The sequence below is a fragment of the Microtus oregoni genome, unplaced genomic scaffold, assembly GCF_018167655.1.
Source record: "Microtus oregoni isolate MIOR12 unplaced genomic scaffold, Mior012 000018F_ref0000195, whole genome shotgun sequence".
Taxonomy (NCBI): domain Eukaryota; kingdom Metazoa; phylum Chordata; class Mammalia; order Rodentia; family Cricetidae; genus Microtus; species Microtus oregoni.
The window spans coordinates 28,806,151-28,824,468 of record NW_024543077.1 but is presented as its reverse complement, the minus strand read 5'-3'; the positions used below and the strand labels follow the sequence as shown (position 1 = coordinate 28,824,468).

General features: G+C 41.6%; 1 protein-coding gene and 1 pseudogene across 1 annotated transcript in view; both read right to left on the bottom strand.

Annotated features, from left to right (window-relative positions):
- Positions 1 to 7,898: 7,898 nt before the first annotated feature.
- On the bottom strand, positions 7,899 to 9,210 carry LOC121458711 (annotated as a pseudogene).
- A 195-nt stretch (positions 9,211 to 9,405) lies between these two features.
- Positions 9,406 to 18,318, bottom strand: part of LOC121458788 (zinc finger protein 120-like) — a 28,757-nt gene continuing 19,844 nt past the window's right edge. The window contains exons 6-7 of the mRNA XM_041668142.1: positions 14,233 to 14,296; positions 9,406 to 9,553 (exon numbers count right to left, since the gene is read on the bottom strand). Of these exons, the coding sequence (XP_041524076.1) occupies positions 9,406 to 9,553; positions 14,233 to 14,296 (212 nt within the window). The remainder of the gene's footprint in view (positions 9,554 to 14,232; positions 14,297 to 18,318) is intronic.

Genomic DNA, 18,318 nt, shown 5'->3' with positions numbered 1-18,318 from the left:
TCGGCATAAAATCAAGCCATCCCTGAGCTTTTTCAGGATCAGGGATTGAAATCCAGCAAAATCCCACCATCAAAATCTCCTTTGCTCTCTGTTATTAAGAAGTCCTATTTGAGCCATATGCTCATTCAGTATGCAGCTGTCCCTTCCACACTTTGCAGAGGTATTCATACTCATGTTTTCTTCCTTCTCAAATAAATCTGATTCAAGATTTATGTGAATACCTCTTTTACTGGAATGTTTCAGAAACTCCTGGAGTTGAGCCAAGATGCAATTGATGCCTCTGTTTAGGAACTAGTTCAGAAGATGACAGAGGAATTGGACATATACTATGAAATATTCCCTTGGGAATGGAGGAGATCAGCACCAGATATTTCTACTGGGAAACTTTCTTTTTTTTGGTTTTTGTTTTTTTTTTCTTCTGTTTTTTGAGACTGGGTTTCTCTGTAGCTTTGGGGCCTGTCCTTGAACTAGCTCTTGTAGACCAGGCTGGTCTCTAACTCACAGAGATAGATCCACCTGCCTCTGCCTCCCAAGTGCTGGGATTAAAGCTGTACACCACCACTGCCCAGCCTGGAAAACTTTCTTAGAAGAATTAATTTCTTTTACTTCAAGTCAATGTTCACTTTTTCTTTACATGAACCAATTTATTGTGTAAGTAAGCTGTACAATGATTCTCAGCTCCTCTTTTACAGAAATGAATGAATGTTTACAGGAGGAAAGTGTTCATGAGTGAAAAACTGTCTTAAAAGTTGTGTTCATTTTAGTTATGTGATGTTTGTGTGTGTCTCTTGTGTGTATTTGAATGTGCATTCTGTATCCACATAAAGATAATACCTTGGATATGATTGCAGAAGAAATTACTGGAAGCTGTCAAACATCTGACATTAGTTCTCACCTAGGCATGACTCTAGTGCCTCATATATTTTTAGTCTATTTATATCTTTTTGAAATCTGGAAATAGGAACACACTCTTAGAAAAAAGAAAGTTCAATTCATGACAACAATTGGTTAATTTCTTTCACAGTTTTCTTTAGCTTTAAGTAAAAATTTTTTATCATAACCTTGAAGGAAGTAAATTACATACCATGGTTAATCAAGACTGGTGGAGATCATTGCATTGTGGTTTCTACATTGAAATATTTGAAGTATGTACTAAAGTGAGCTATTTGTGTGGCAAATCCATTTAGTGAATTCTATTTTGTAGTCTTTATATTACTTCTATGGATTTTGTTCATCTTTTATTGTGCCTTTACCAAGTGATGGGTATTTTTTTGCTATAATGTATAGAATGGTAAACCCATCATACTTGTTTCCCATTGGTTATTGAAGTGTCAGGCCATGTGGGAACATACTTTTTGAGTAAATCTTTTGGGTTGTTTCTGGATTAGATTTTTATCTTTTCAGGAATTCCCTTCAGCTTTTGTTTGTTATTAATCCTAGCTTGGATATCAGTAAAAATTTAGGGATAATTTGAACTCATGGTGCTCATATGTCTGCCCCCTGTATACAAGTCCAAGGGTCGATCATAAACTCCAAATGTGTGTGGTTTTTCAATAGAATTTGACAATATTCACATTAAAATGACTGATAAAATAAATAATAAGAAACATGAAATACCTTATGTGTATTCAAAGAAGTATTTTCATTCATGTTTTATAGATGTAATAAAGTAGTATAATCAGCAATCAACTGTTTATCTGACACCATAATTAATGTTCTTTTCTTTTAAATTTTTTTGATCTTTATTGAGCTCTACATTTTTTGCTGCTCCCCTCCTGCCTCCTCCCTTCCCTTCAATACTCTCACAAGGACCAATCCTCCCAATTTACTCTGGAGATCTTGTCTTTTTCTAATTCGCATGTTTATTAGAACTTTGTATGCCTCTTTAGTGTCCTCATGTTGTCTAAGTTCTCTGGTGCTGTGATTTGTAGGCTGGTTTTCTTTGCTTTATGATTAAAACCCACTTAATGACTAAGTACATGTGATAATTGTCTTCTGTGTCTGGGTCACCTCACTCAAAATGATGTTTTCTAGCTCCATCCATTTTTCTGGAAAGTTCAAGATGTAATCGAGGTTGGGATTCTAGTCTTGCCCATAAGAGTCCTTTCCCACTGAGTCATCTCATTGGTGCTCAAATTCTTCTAATTGAAGTTGAGTCTTATTTTCTTTTCAAATTGTAAATGCAATTTCATACAAGAATAGAGGACCATGGGAAAATTTGAATAGTCAGTCTGCTATGCATGTGAAAATATTCTTACCAGCACAGATTTTTTTAATTTCTTCACTCTGAGAACAAGACATGTATTTATATTTTCTCAAAACCAAAATTACATGCCAAAAAGTTGCATCATTTATTAAAGTTCATTGCCTCTAAGTCTGATAACCTGGCTTCCATATCTTGTTTACCCTAATACTCTTACAAATTTTTTCATATTTGCTGACTTCATCAGTTTTTATACACACTCCTACATCATCTCATTCACAAACAATTTTTAAACGAAAGGAAGTGTCTTTCAGTGTATTTGCAGTCAAATGACTCCCTAGGTTTAAGGACTAAAACTCACAAAGTGGAAGTAGATCATAGACCCCTGTTAATTTTCCTATCTGTGCTACATGCACATCATGTTGCAGGTGTATTCACAAAAACACACTTCAAATATTTTTTTAAAATATTTATTTATTTATTATGTATACAATATTCTGTCTGTATGCCTGAAGGCCAGAAGAGGGCGCCAGACCTCTTTACAGATGGTCGTGAGCCACCATGTGGTTGCTGGGAATTGAACTCAGGACCTTTGGAAGAGCAGGCAATGCTCTTAACCACTGAGCAATCTCTCCAGCACCACTTCAAACATTTTTAAATGGATGGAATTGACAATGCAATAACAATGACTCATTTTGAACATATGAAATTATTTGGCCATTTAAATTATACAATTTGAAGAAATACTGTTATTTATCAATACAATGATGTTCCCTTTTAAGTCTTTCATTATGTTTTTTTTTTTTTACTCAATAAGTCCTTTACAAACATTTCAGCTCAACATAGAGGTGCATGGCTCTAATCACAGAACACAGGAGTGTGGGTGGGTCCAATCTCAGTGAGTTTGACGCCAGCTTGTTCCACATAATGCATACCTGGCATCAATGGCTATGTGGACATATCCTATCTCAAAAAGATCACAAAAGACAAAGACTCCCAAAATATGGAAGTTCTCCTAATAAAATCTGCCTGGAGTCAGACTGATTTCAACCAACCTTTTAAATATTCCCTCACCTAACGAGAACTGTCTTAACAATGAAAATATGAAGCAATATACAAATTTCATTCACATTCCATCCATTGAATCTTTGACAACCATCTCGAGTGGACTTTATCCTTCAAGTGATGAGAGACAGAAGGAACAGTGTGACTACTCTCCCTTAAGAATTATGACACATGTGGGACCTGGAGAGTTGTCTCAGGAGTACTGCTCCTCTTGGGTACCCAAGTTTGACTCATAGCACCATATCTGATTGGACAGAACTCCCTGTAATTGGAGGTCCTGGAAATGGGTGCATTCTTCTGGCCTCTTAGGGTACAAAATGTACAAATACTGAAAAGATAGATCTGTATTTGATTCTATATTTTAAATAGGTTTTCTTCATGTGTCTGTTACCTTAAAAAGGAATGAAATTCAATCTAGATGTAGGAATTTGACCAGTGAGTGTAGCAAGTGTATCTCAGGTACTAGTGATGACCAGAAGACAGTGTCTACTCTCCTGGGACTGGAGGTACAGACAGTTGTGAGCTGTCTTATGGATGCTGAGTATCAAAGATTCTCTGGATGAGTCGCCAATGATCTAAGAGCTGAGCCTTCTTTTCAGCCTCCTGAACATGTCATTTATAACAGTAAGGTATAAAAGGCTGATCTAAGTTCATCTTAACTCATCCTTGGCCCAGAAGAAATAAAGGACTGATAGTATTGGAAACTAACTTAGTCTTTGTTCTTTTTTTGTCTTTGTTCTTAAAGAATTCCTGAGCCCAAATGTTACTCAACTGAGGGAAAAATACAAAACAAATAATCAGGAAACAAGCTGAAAATGTAAGTCTTTAAAAGATAGTTGGTGGCTGGGCGATGGTGGCACACTCCTTTAATCCCAGCAGTCGGGAGGCAGAGGCAGGCAGATCTCTGTGAGTTCGAGACCAGCTTGGTCTACAGAGCTAGTTCCAGGACAGGCTCCAAAGCTACAGAGAAACCCTGCCTCGAAAAAAAATCAAAAATAAATAAATAAATAAATAAAAATAGTTGGCTATTTAACCAAAGCAATTGGCCATAATTGGAACATAAAGACTGACTTCTCAGGTGTACTTTTGCTTGAGTTCATTCTACAAGGTTGTGAATGAATCATTCTTGGCTGGCCAGAAAAAGCAATCATGTTGTTATTTATTGGTGGCACCTACTAATGACAGTAAACACATCAATTTTATATTCAAAGTTCAAAATTTTCTCTTATCCTGATTTTTGTTTATAGACCATAATCAATCATCATGCATTTAAATAACTCAAAATTCTGAACTATCAAGAAAGAACTAAAAATGGGGAAAATACCATTCTGCAGTAGAAGTCAGCAATCATATCTCTGAACTCAGAACATTATGGTAAATTTCTGTATGATATAGTGCACAATAGCAAAGGAGATCAGTGTACTGACTAAGAAAGGACATTTCTGTGAAGGTGTTGAAGATAATTCCCAATAATGCTGTCTAGAAATTATTCAAGATGCAGTCATGTCGAGTTAAAGACCAAAGGTGGTCTTCAGCCACAAACACATGACCTTAACACCTGAGCGTGTCTGTCCTGGAGAATCAAGTCAGGGCTCCACACATTGTTTGATTTTTTTTTTTTTTTGCAGAAATACAGGTGTATAACCAGCAGGTTCATAACCTAGGCTCTCAGGTCAGCAAGAGAAAGAAGATACCGTATGAGTAAACTTGATGTCTCTTTATTTATTTATTTATTTATTTATTTATTTATTTATTTATTTATTTGGGATTTTCGAGACAGGGTTTCTCTGTGTCTTTGGAGCCTGTCCTGGAACTAGCTCTGTAGACCAGGCTGGTCTCGAACTCACAGAGATCTGCCTGCCTCGGCCTCCCAAGTTGATGTCTCTTTAAAGAACTCCCTGTTTTCTGCAAATGCTGATTTAGAAAGCCATCTGTAATAGGAGGCGAGCCTCTGATCACAGATCTCCAGCATAGCCCACCAAATAAAGGCAGTTACCGAGAAGCTGCATTTGTCTATGTAGTTTTGTGTTTAGATTCCTTTTCCAAGGTATTTCAGATTTTATCTGAAAATTTTGGCCACACATTGGAATGCCATTTTTATTTTTTTTACTTTAAAAATTATACCTTTAATTATAGAATATTGTTAGGATAATACAGCCATAGACAAGACACTAGGATAACTTACCAATACCAAAGGGATCCGCTCTCCACAACCACAGAACACAGGCACAGAGTGTCTGGGTATGTGCAGGAACAGCCAGGGGCCTGCAAACAGCAGGCATGCAAACAGCATTGGTGAAGTGTGACAGAGGCATGACTTCCACAGAGCTCAGCACTGGGAGTGGGCCGCGGATGACTGCAGGAGGGAGGGCACTCAGCTGGTGCAGACAGGTATGGGGAGATGGGAAGGCAATCAGAGACCCTCCCTGAGCCTTTCATCTACAAGGCAAAAGCAGCAAATGGCACACTAGCAAAACCTTTAGGCTGGAGGTGGTGTTGCAGGGCTGGGGGGATGGGGACCGGGTAGAGAAAGGGGTAAAATGAAGTTGGATCAGAGGTGCTGTCTTCTAAAAGCTACTCCCAAGCAGACACTTACAATGACTCAACCAAGTCATTGGCTACATACAGATGCCATATCTGAGTTTAGTTACCAAGAATACATAAGTCACCTAACGGTTAAAATGTGAATACCCACAGCAGGCTAGATGTCGTACAGAATAGAAACCACGTGCCTGCCCCAAGTTCATGCTCAAATGGGAGGGGCCAATCGGAGTGCTTTTCATTTGGTTGCTTTTGAGGCTGTCACTAGTGAATGACACGGTAGGTGTCACCCAGCTTCACTCACAATGACTCTGTAGTGAAAGCACTAAATGCCAAATCCCAAAGAACTTCAACAAAAAATTTTTTTGTTTTTTCCAAGACAAGGACTCTCTGTGTAGCCCTGGCTGTCCTGGAACTCTATCCTGTAAACCAGGCTGGCCTTGAACTCACAGAGATCTGCCAGCCTCTGCCTTCCAAGTGCTGGGATTAAAGGCATGTGCCACCCCCAATCCCCACCCCTGCAAAAAGAAAAAAAGGTTTCTTGAAAAAAAAAACATGTTAACATTTGCAAGTCTGCACTAAGCACCATAAAATGCACTGGGCCCCATCCCCTTCCATCCCCACGGGACGGAGTAAGCACCAATATCCGGGCTCCTCATAATTCCTGCCTGGGCTGAGATAAAGAGAACTGAGGTACTGGGCGACACTGGGCAACTCTCACTGTAACTCTTTGTACCTGGAGGCGGGAAACACACTCCTCTTTAGGCTTATTCATTTCTTCTGATGAGGCCAAAGAGGTTTCATCACAGGAGAAGATAACTCAGTCTGAGAAAGGGCAAAGGACCTAACTGTCCAGTCATTGTCTCACAACTGATGGACACATACGAGCAAGAGTTTAGTTCTGTACAAAACCAAGCCTTACAGGAGAGTGCACGCCTGCGCACCAGTGTTCAAATTCTTTCCCATAACACAAGAAAAGTAAAGGAATTCTCTCACATGGAGTATGCCTACAGTTCTATCTTATGGTCTACATCACGTAAGAACATGCTGATTCTTAGGAATTCGGTCTCTGCTATTAGAATACACACTTCACTATACATACACATTCCTTTAAGCGAGCTATGATAAAGACTGGGGCGTGGCCCTATCAAACCCTAGAGTTAGCAGTACAAGGGCGAGTGACCTAACTGTTAAAGTTAGATGGCAAAGGACACAGAAATGACTGTCGCTCCCTGGGAAGGGCTCGGTGCTCCCTTCCCTGAAGGAGTCAACCCACTTCTACTCCTTCCATCATCACCTGCGGTCCTGTCCTTTCCTAAAGGCAGTTTCCACACTGCGATCTCTAAAGTGATTTCTGAAGACAATTCATAAACCTGATTAATGACAGCATCAATGGGTATCTCTTGCTAAGGTCACCACCATCCAAGGGCCCTTGGTCCTCAACCTTGTACCCTTCTCCTTTCACACTGTGTCTTCGGGTAGCTTTCAAAAGCGTGCAAGCTATATACAAGTGAGAAACAAGGGAAGTGATTCAGTCACTGCTTTCAGCGTGCAGAATCCTGTGCACAAGAAGGCAAGGTACCAATATGAGCTACTCAAGGAAAAAGCCCTTTGGAAGGGAAGTGCATGAGCCCGGCCACTGCGGTGTGTGAACAGTGGCTACCCAGGACAAGTCCGCATGCCTTCTTCCAGAGCAGCTGCGGCCACCCTAGTCCAGTTCTACATTCCCACTACAGTCTTTTGGGGCCAAAGATACGAGAGGAAAAAACAACTTTTTAAAAACCTACTCCATTTCCAGGACTAAGCATCCACCAGCATCTTGTCCTATGGTCTTCAGCTTTCAAGTTACTAGGAACGGGGGCTGCTTCTGATGAAGCGATTCTTGTAATAAAACCAGTGAAGAAAACTAACTATTTTGGAGAAGGGGAAAACTTCCCCAACGCTGTGGGTCGGAATTTCAAAGGGGTCGTATTCTACCATGTTTGAAAACGTGGCCAACAATAAGGAAAGTCAATCTAAAGGAAGCTCACTGATATCAAATCAAATATAACTACCTCCACGAGTCATTTCTTACTCAGGAATATAGGACTTAGTCGGTATGGACTCTGTTGTGTTTAATAAGAGCTGAGCTCCGGCTGAAACTCTTGTCACACTTGGTACATTCGTAAGGCTTCACTCCCCTGTGAATTCTTTGATGGGTGATGAGGTTGGAGCTTTGTGTAAACCCCTTTCCACACTGCACACACTCGTAGGGCTTTTCTCCCGTGTGAGTCCTCTGGTGCTTAATGAGATCTGACCTCTCCCCGAAGCTTCGCCAGCACTCGTTACACTCATAGGGCTTCTCCCCGGTGTGAATTTTCTGGTGTGTGATCAGATGGGAGCTGTGGCTGAAGCTTTTCCCACAGGCCATGCACTCGTAGGGCTTCTCTCCCCTGTGCCTCTGCTGGTGCTGGACCAAGTGCGAGATGCGGCTGAAGTTCTCCCCGCACTCGTTGCAGTGGTACGGCTTTTCCCCGGTGTGGATTGTCTGGTGCTGAATGAGGTGAGAGCTCCTTCCAAAGCTCTTCCCCCACTCGTTGCCGTCATAGGGTCGCTCGCCCGTGTGTGTTCTCTGATGCTGGATAAGGTGGGAGCTGCGGCTGAAGCCCTTGCCGCATTTGTAACACTTGTAGGGTCTGTGTCCCGTGTGCGCTTTTGGTGTCGATTGAGGTCTGAAATCTGACTGAAGGCCTCCCCACACTGAAAACTGTAGTAAAAAGAGCAGCGGGGCTGCGTTCCCAGCACCCCGGCAGCCTGATTGGTTAGCTTATGCCCCGAAATAATTACACGGACACTGTATTCTTTTAATCACTGCTTGGCCCATTTCTAGCTAGCCTCTTCTAGGCTAACTCTCGCACCTGGACTAGCCCATTTCTAATATTCTATGTAGCACAGCTAGGTGCGCTTACCGGGAAGATTCTAGCCTTCGTCCATCCTGGGTCTGAGCTTCATCACATCCATCTTCCCGGGAGCTGGGAGCATGGCGTCTCTCTGAGGCGTCTGCTCTTGAGAGGAGAGCTGTGGAGTCTGAGCTCACTTCCTCTTACTCCCTGCGTTCTGTTATGTTTACTCCTCTCACCTATCTTCTAACCAATGAGAGCCAAGCAGTTTCTTTTTATTTAACCAATGACCTTCCTCCATCAGAGAACATATGTGATAGCGGATGCCTGTGTGAACTTCTTTGTGGGCCAGCAGGTCAGTGACCTGCTGGAGAGGGTAGCTGACCCACTCCTCTGCGGTCAGCTCTCCCCACTGTCTTTCGGACCTGTCCCCACTTTCAAAGACTTCTTCGCTTTCCGGGTTCTTCTCAGCATCCCCAATAGGCTCTTCGGACATGGTCACAAACTCCACATCTTCACTAAGCTCTTCTTTCGGGTTGTTTCGTTCTCGTTCCTGATCTGACAGTCCAGTGAGACAACATTTCCTTAATTCTCCTGCATCACGTCCCTGTAAAGGTCTCTTTGTGTAGGATCCAGAGGTCTCCATTCTTCCTGAGTGAAGTACATGGCCATATCTTCAAATGTCACAGGGGCCTGAAATCACACAATGCTTCCTCACTACTTAGCATCTAGGAGTTTAGTCCCAGCCTTTCTTCTTGAAATTAGAGACATGGTTAGAAATGTCGAGAAGGCATTGGCATTAAGTCTGATCTGGGACCCAGCCATGAGCAGGGTGGCTGCCATCTCAGGCTCAAACGTTCGTCTCCTGGGACAGAGAGCAGGAAAAGTAGCTAGTAGACAATGCTGAAGGAGAGGAAAAGCAGGGAGCGAGGCGTGGCTAGAGGTCCTGCCCACTCCCCAGGGCTGGAGTTCAGGTCGCCACCAGGTATGCAGGAAGGGCCCAGGACTGGTCACTCTCCTCCTTCTCTGACCCCCGAGCGAGACCCGCTCTCCACGTCTAGGTTAATACCAAGTACATGCAAGGCTAGAGTAAGGGAGGACAGCCCCTGGCTAGGTGCCCCCCAACTGGGGGTCAGGCGGATGCTATTGGACAGAGGCTTTCAACCCAGCCCTACAGAACGCCTCTGCTCTTCCCGAATGCCATTTTTAAACAGTCTTGTTGCGGGAGGTCCTCCCACTCCTCCAGCCTATCACCGCTGAGGTACCAGCCCACTGGGGCGTGGTTTCTCTCCCTTTAAAAAAGCGGCCACTTCCCTCTCCTCTCTCTCTTCACTTCCTGCTCCGCCTGTGACTAGACTCCTTTCCTGGTTGCGTAGAGGGCTGTTGCCTGGGACAGTGATCTGTAAGTTTTTTCCCCTTTAAATAAATACCACCCTAATAATCATAACCCCGAATTGGTGTGGCATTGTTTGTGACTTACGCCTTCACAGTCTTTTCTTTCCTACATACCAGTTCAAAGTAACTACATCAAGGCTTTTAATAATTGAAAATTCTTGACCAATATATCAGGCTTATTGCTAACTACCTGTCACATTTTTAAGTTAACACATATTCTCCACATAGTAAAACATTTATTAGCATGACACAATCTAGACATGCTCCCTCTGTCTCAGGCCTATCTGCTGGACAGTCATTGTTTTATTTAAGCAAATTGAGTGACAATTCTTCAGAGTATACAACAGAATAATCACCCCACCACAGATGTTCCTTGTACATGAGATTTGCTTTGCAAAATATTCAAAACCTGTCACGAAGCTGATATCTTTTTTACATCCGACCTACTCAATAGCTGAGAATGTGTGCGTTACAAATACAAACCAGCATAAATAACCATAGAAAGACACAATCAAAGCTAGCAATGAATTGTATGTACTATTGTATGAATTTCTATGTGCTATTGTACATCTCTGTGTGTGTTTGGGCATTCTGTGTGTATATACTTGTGGAAATATAAGTATGTGATTGTATATATGTGTGTGTATATATTTGGAAGACAGAAGTGAATCTCTGGTTTCAGGCCTTTGATTTGATCAACTTTTATTTTCTATTTCTTTTCAGATAGGGTCTCTGATTGCTTTGTAACTTTCCAAGTAGACTAGGCTAGCTGACCAACAAGCCCCAGGTACTCATTTGTCTCCATGTCCCTTTCCCATTACTAGTGTTAAAAGTCCTTGTGACTTTTTTCGTTTTCTCTTCAGCATGGATTCTTGGGCTCAAACTGAGTTCCTTCTTCTTACAAGAAAATCTCACCTGTCTTCTCAGGCCTCTCAACTACAGATATTCTGTCAGCATTGTTTAGTTTTGGTTTAGTTTGTCAGATAGTTCCATGTAGCCGTGAGATTGGACTCCAAGTGCTTTATCTCCCTACCTATCTATGTACCTATCAATCTGTCTTTCTAATTTTTTTGAGACAGTATCTCAAAGTGGAGCGCTCAAATTCTCCTACTCTAATTAATCAATAAATTCCAGGAATCTTCTTGTCTGCTTCTTCCCCTGACCTGGAATTACAGGCATAGGCATCCAGAACCTGACATTTTATGGGGGTGCTGGGAACCCAAAATCAGGTATCTAATTCTTGCACTAAGGACTTTAACATCCCCCATGCCCCACTGCCATCTCCTTGAAAGCAGGTTATGAAAAGAGTGTGAACAGATGGATAGATGTTAGATATACAGATGACACAGAATGGCTAGCAATTGTGAAGTCTAGCTTTAGTGCTTAGGAGTTCATTGCCATGGTTAGAGTTTGAAATTGAATTGAGCCCATAGTTCACATGCTTATTGACTTGTTTTTCCCAGATGGTGGTACCATTTGGGGTTAGTGTGATCTTTAGAGTATAGTTGGAGGAAGTAGGTCACTGGAGATGTGCCGTGCAAGTTATACATTTTGCTGGCCTTTCGTGTATTCCTTCTCTCTGCTTTCTAGTCCCCATGACATAAAGAAACTTCTCGGTAACCTTTCCAGTCATTGTGAATTTCTGCCTAATGGCACAGGACTAAACAACTGTGAACAGTTGTTCCCAGAAGAATGCCACACCTACACTGGGCCTTCTGCAAGAATAATCAATTGATTAGAACTTTTGTGATTCTGGAGAGGTTTGGATGATGTAGGTTTAGAGCATAATTATAGTTTATCTTAGATTATCTTTAGTCCCTTTAATAGTTATTTGTCTTAGCGTTCTATTTTCTGTACTAAGGGATTTTAAAGGACTTCTCAACAAAGTTATTGATTTGCAATATGCAGAAAAAGTAACTTTGGATATTGAAACCACATAATTAATACCAGATGATGTAGAATTGACTCCATTGTTTTTTCAGGTTCAAGATATAATCAGGAATAGGCTTTGTCTTATATATATATAGCACACATTAGATCCCATATGGGTCTGTCAGGTCCTCTAGCATAAGGAAATGTAGAAACTAAATAATTATTGTTTGGAAATGTGATGATGACATCAGAATTCATAAAAATATCATGTCAATAGCAGGATTGAAAAAGTTCTTTTCCAGGAGCTGGAGAGATGGCTCAGAGGTTAAGAGCATTGCCTGCTCTTCCAAAGGTCGTGATTTCAATTCCCAGCAACCACATGGTGGCTCACAACCATCTGGAATGAGGTCTGGTGCCCTCTTCTGGCCTGCCGGCATACACACAGACAGAACATTGTATACATAATAAATAAATAAATATTAAAAAAAGAAAAAGTTCTTTTCTATTGCGTGGGAACAAGCTGTATAACAAACACCACTGTGTTTGAGAACTAACAGATGTCATGACTTTGTCTTTTTCTACTTCCCCTGTATATTAGATTCATGTATGCCTCTTTAGGGTCCTCATGTTGTCTAGGTTCTCTGGAATTGTGAATTTTAGGCTGGTGTTTCTTCGCTTTATGTCTAAATGTTACTTATGAGTGAATACATACAATATTTCTTTCTGGGTCTGGGTTACCTCAATCAATATAGTGTGTTCTAGATCCATCCATTTGCCTGCAAATTTCAAGATGTCATTATTTTACTGTGAAGTACTCAGTTATGTAAATGTAGCCCCCTTTCCTTGTTCATTCTTGGGTCAAGGGACATATAAGTATTTTTCACTACCTGCTGCCTGGTGATTTGGATGTAGCGCTCTCAGCTCTTTCTTTAGTACCAAGTCTGCGTGCACACCACCATGCTACCTATTGAAGTGAGAAACCACAAAAGTGTATTTAACTATTCAGGGTTCAAAGGAAAAATAAACTCAGAAATAGAGAACTAGGTAGATGCCACTGTTCTAGACGCTCCTGTCCTGTAATTCTCCCAAGAGCTATGATGACCAACAGCCAGGATTGCACCAGTTCTGACTAACAAAGAGAGAACATAAACTTCTACTCCCTTTTTTTGGTCATATTTACAGAGAAAAACATACCCATGGTAAGTCATGCCCAATTGTCATAGACTATCTAAAATATATCTCAGCTTGACCTTGAAAATATACCTAATATAACTACAAGATGGATTATAATTGATGACTACTAATTTATATTTCATGATATTCTAATTAGTTGATATAATAACTTTAAAGGCCTACACATTTGCATTGAATTGTTATATAAGGTATATAGGTACAATACTTTGATTGAGATTAAAAACAAATATATGTATATATATATAATTTTCTAACAAAACAACTGTAAATTTGTATCAATTTACAAAAATCTATATCAATATAAACTGAGATTACCCAAGCACCACCCAAAAATAGACCATCCAAAGGAAATGCTTAACATTCCAACCATTTTAGATAGGATCACCTGCCAGCACACACTCACCAGGACACCCCTAGGCAAATGTCAACCAATCAGGGGTCCTGAACCTTAGAAACTCCTCACCCCCACCTTGACTACTATAAAAACCAAACTCTAACTCAGTTCAGAGCTCTCCAGTTATTCCAATACACAGGACATGCAGAGAGACCGAGTTTGCAAACTTGCATAAAATAAAGGCTCTTTGCTTTTATGTATAGGACGTGATCTCCTTGTTGGCTTTTTGGAGACTTTGCAGATTTGGGTATAACATATTTATGTATTTCAGCATACATATTTACCCACACTTAACAAGGATGAAGTTGGAAGGGAATTGTGGCAGGGATGGAATAAGGAAATAAAAAAATGATGTATTTTCTTTTGATTAACAAATTGTAAAGATTAATTTTAAATTAAAAAGAGGGGCTAGATAGATGGCTCATCACTGGGTGTTTTCACAGAGGACCCTGATTCCATTCCTGGACCCTGCATGCTAGCACACCATTTGTTCTGATTCAAGTCCCAGGTATCTCATCCCTTCTTCTGCCCTCTGTAGGTACTGTGCAGAGGCACATGCAAGCAAAACACTGTATAACTAAAGATTTTTTTAAGGTTAGAGAAAAGAAAAAAATGAAATTCTCTACAGTGATGTCCTGACCCCGAGACAGACAGCAAGCCAGGTCTAGTTAAAATGGACTCCTTCTTACCTTGCATGGAAGCAGCTGTGGCCTTCTGTCTTGCCACCCTGCTCAGAGCAAAACCAGCTTTGCTCTGAAAGTAACAGAGATCATCATAACCATTCATCCAGGAGCACTGTATAGAGGGCTTTTAGGTGACTTTTCCTTGAAGTTTTCTGGTTTTGTGTTCTCTATCTTTTGTGTCTGTGAGATATACGGTGTTGGTACAGTTATCTTTTAGATTGATCATCAAGATTGACAATCTACTTTTCACAATGTCATCTACTTGATTTTCAACTAAGACCTTATGGTAAAATATAAACATGCCAGAGACAGTTCTTTCCATCATTTGTCTAATTTACGTATGTTCCTACAAGACTTCGTGGTAAGATTTCCTAAATATCTGTTTTTACATTGGAATCATGTTCACTAGTGGATTTGTTAATTTAGCATGCTTAAGAAAAGGGAGAACATATCATGAGTGTGTTCAGACATCCTAAGGAAAATCCCCATTCTTCCTTTGTTGAGGAAAAACACTGTTTTGAAAATAACTCCCTTGCACTTTGTGCCTCCAGCAAGAATAATTTTGTTTTCATTTCTTTTGTCTTGGCTGTAGAAATGGCTATTTTTGGTGGTCAAACTGACTACCTCTGGAATTAATCAATACACAAAGAATTAATTATACCTGAGGGAGATTTTACTTAAAGATTTTGGAATGGGAAAATCCTCCACTAATCTGGATAGCTTGAAATAATAGGACCCACCTTTAGCTGCTTGGTGGGCATGCACACCTTTAACACCTTGACACAGGAGCAAGAGGTGTGGGACCCTCACCCCTTCTTATCAAAGGGAAGAGAAGAAATTTCCTAGCAGAATGTTTTCTCAGGAAGATAGTGGAATTCCCCTCTCCCACCTGCAAGATTCCAAGCAGAAGGTCACCTAGGTCAGCCGAGCCAGCCACCTGGTACAGGCTGTTAAAGATGGCCTATCTCAAGGACAGTGGCCTTGCTCTAAGAACAAGGAGAAAGCTGACTTTACAGAATGGGAGGAAGCAAAAGTCCTTGTACCCATGCTAAGGCAACATCAAAGATTCTCTTTGTAGTTAAGGCTTTAAAAGCTTACCCCACAGAGGAGATACAACTCCTCTCTACCTTGCTGTAATGGGGGTGGAGATGAGTTCCAAACATGTTTGCATTATGCTGATTAAACCTTGCTTATTACAGACTGGACCTATCTGGTGGTCTCTCTCTGGTGGTCATAATCTGGGCACAACAAGAGGCACTGGGATTTTCTGAGTTTGAGACCAGTCTGGCCTACCGAATGAGTTCCACACCTACACAGAAAAATCCTGTCTTGCGGGCTGGAGAGATGGCTCAGCCGTTAAAGGCTAGGCTCACAACCATAAATATAAAGAGTTCGGTTCCCAGCACCCACGGCTGTCTCTCCAGCCACTTAATAAAAAATAAAAAATAAAAAAAAAAAAAAAAAAAAAAAAAAAAAAAAAAAGAAAAATCCTGTCTTGAAATCACAAAAGCAAGAAAATCTGAATCAGCTGGGCGGTGGTGGCACACGCCTTTAATCCCAGCACTTGGGAGGCAGAGGCAGGCGGATCTCTGCGAGTTCTAGACCAGCCTGGTCTACAAGAGCTAGTTCCAGGAAAGGCTCCAAAACCACAGAGAAACCCTGTCTCGAAAAACCAAAAAAAAAAAAAAAAGAAAATCTGAATCAAACAAGATTATGATCTAATTTTAACCTTCTCACATTCTGGTAGCAGCAATTGCATATAAAGTATATTGAAGTAGAAAAGTCTCTTTTTTATCAACTTGCACTGGCTACCAAGCTCATTCCTTTAGTAGTACTAGAGACTACTTCTTTGAAATTTCGGTGAATACTTAAAATCATTTGAGACATCAAGCCTCATGGGCTGAACAACTACTGGATTCTTCACTTGATTTTTGGGAAAAGGCTGAGAAGCAATCTACGGAATTCTTTAATTGTCATTTTTAAGTAGCTATTTTTAGACAACCTGAAACACAGCTTGTGAAACATTCTACTAAGCCCACTTTTTTTTTTTTTTTTTTTTGGTTTTTTCGAGACAAGGTTTCTCTGTGGTTTTGGAGCCTGTCCTGGAACTAGCTCTGCAGACCAGGCTGGTCTCGAACTCACAGAGATCCGCCTGCCTCTGCCTCCCGAGTGCTGGGATTAAAGGCGTGCGCCACCACCGCCCGGCTAAATACATTTTTTAAAAAATGAATATTCCTAACATTTTGGAGGGTCCCGCCAAGCTAGGCCAGGCCCTTTCCACTTCACAGGCCATGTGTTGGAAGGCCCCTACTCTATAGTTTGAGCTCTCTACACCATGCTGACAACTGGCTTCTGGGCCACAGTGGCTGTGTCTTGATGAGTCCCTTTTCTTATCTATGCTATAGAGTTCTGGGGGACCCATTCATACTTATTTTTGTCGTTTTCGGATTCCCGCTGAAGTCATGAACTCACACCGGGAATTCGAGTCAGGTGGCAGTCAATCCCGTGGGATCAGGCTTGGCTGAGTTGGAGATCTGTCTGTCCTGGGACACCAGGCATCCAATATACAGTTGAGGACATGCTAAAATGGACGTAGGCCACGTGGTTGGGCATAGACTCTAAAATGGACACTTACAGTTCAAAGCCAGGTCTGTTGTTGCCCCTATGAGCCTCTTTCAAAGATCTTTTTAAATTGAGCTTGTCTGATACAAATAAACAGAGCTTACATATATATGTCCATGATTTTTGGCTTCTGCACTCTTGCCCCCCCTCCCCCACTTAGTAGCCAGTGTCTCTCAGCACCACAGTGCCAGAGGCACTGGCCCCTCTCCAACTCCCTGAAACCCACACTTCCCAACCCCTCCTGTGGAGCAACATTCTTTCCCCCTCCCTTTCCCAAGTCAGAGGTTCAAGGTCAATTTCAACCTTCCCCTCCCCCTCCCACCTCTCTGCACTCCTGGATCCCTTATGCACACTGGGCTAGTCTCTCCCCTGTTCCCTTTTCTCTTCCAAATCTATCAGGTAGAAAAGTAGCTGCTTTCCTTTTCTACTAATAATTCTGCTTCCTCAGTCAGAACCAGATATTAGGGAAAAAAAAGTTGAGGATGGTCCCCAAACTCCTATATGGGAATTGGTGAAAATGGCCTTTAAAGTTTTTAATGCCTGAGAGGAATCAGCTGAGTCTTCCCGACAGACAAAGCTACAACAATCTACAGGCCCAGGCCTTAGCAGCTGCCCTAAGATCACAGGAAGGGGGACAAGGGAAGCCAATCATAGGGCTGTATCAAGTGTGGCCTAAATGGTCTCGTGGCACGATATTGCACTACACCTGCTCCGAGGTTCTGCCCTATCTGCTAGCAACCTGGACACTGGAAATCACAATGCCACAATACAGACTTGTCCTTTATGCCAAGCCATGGAGGTCCGGCCTCATCACTCACTATCGGCAAGTGAAGCTGTGCCAGCCTTCAAATGTCTCAGCCTTGCAGAGGCTGCCCAGATTTGGTTTATCCCGTAACCTTCGCCTAGCCTAGGGTCATGATACAAGTCGCGGGTGAGTCCATTACTTTTATTCTCACTTGGGCCTTAAGTTTCCCTTACCAATTTTACGCTTTTACAGGATGGATAGGAGTGTTTTCAGTCTCCAGGGAAACAGCAGATGCGGTGGCTCAGGGTCATGGAGCTAGTGTCAGAAGCTCTCAACATCTCCTGGACAATGGGACTCATCAAACAACAACTAACCAAGCTCTTCACTGAACTCAGGTTATCTTGGCTCTCGCCTCAGGGCCACCCCACATTCCCCTACGGACCTGAGCTTTTTTGAGTTGCTTCATGGCAAGCCCTTTCTCCTTAACCATCACCTCCCAGTTCAAACTCCTCCACTGGTGGGGTACCTACTCTAAGGTACCTTCTCCATTCACATACTGGAAACAAACTAAATATCCCCCAACCAAAAAATGGACAAGGAAAATGTGGTACATTTATACAATGGAGTACTACACAGCAGAAAATAACAATGTCTTGAATTTTGTGAGCAAATGCATCAAACTAGAAAACATCATTTTGAGTGAGGTAACCCAGATCCAGAAATAA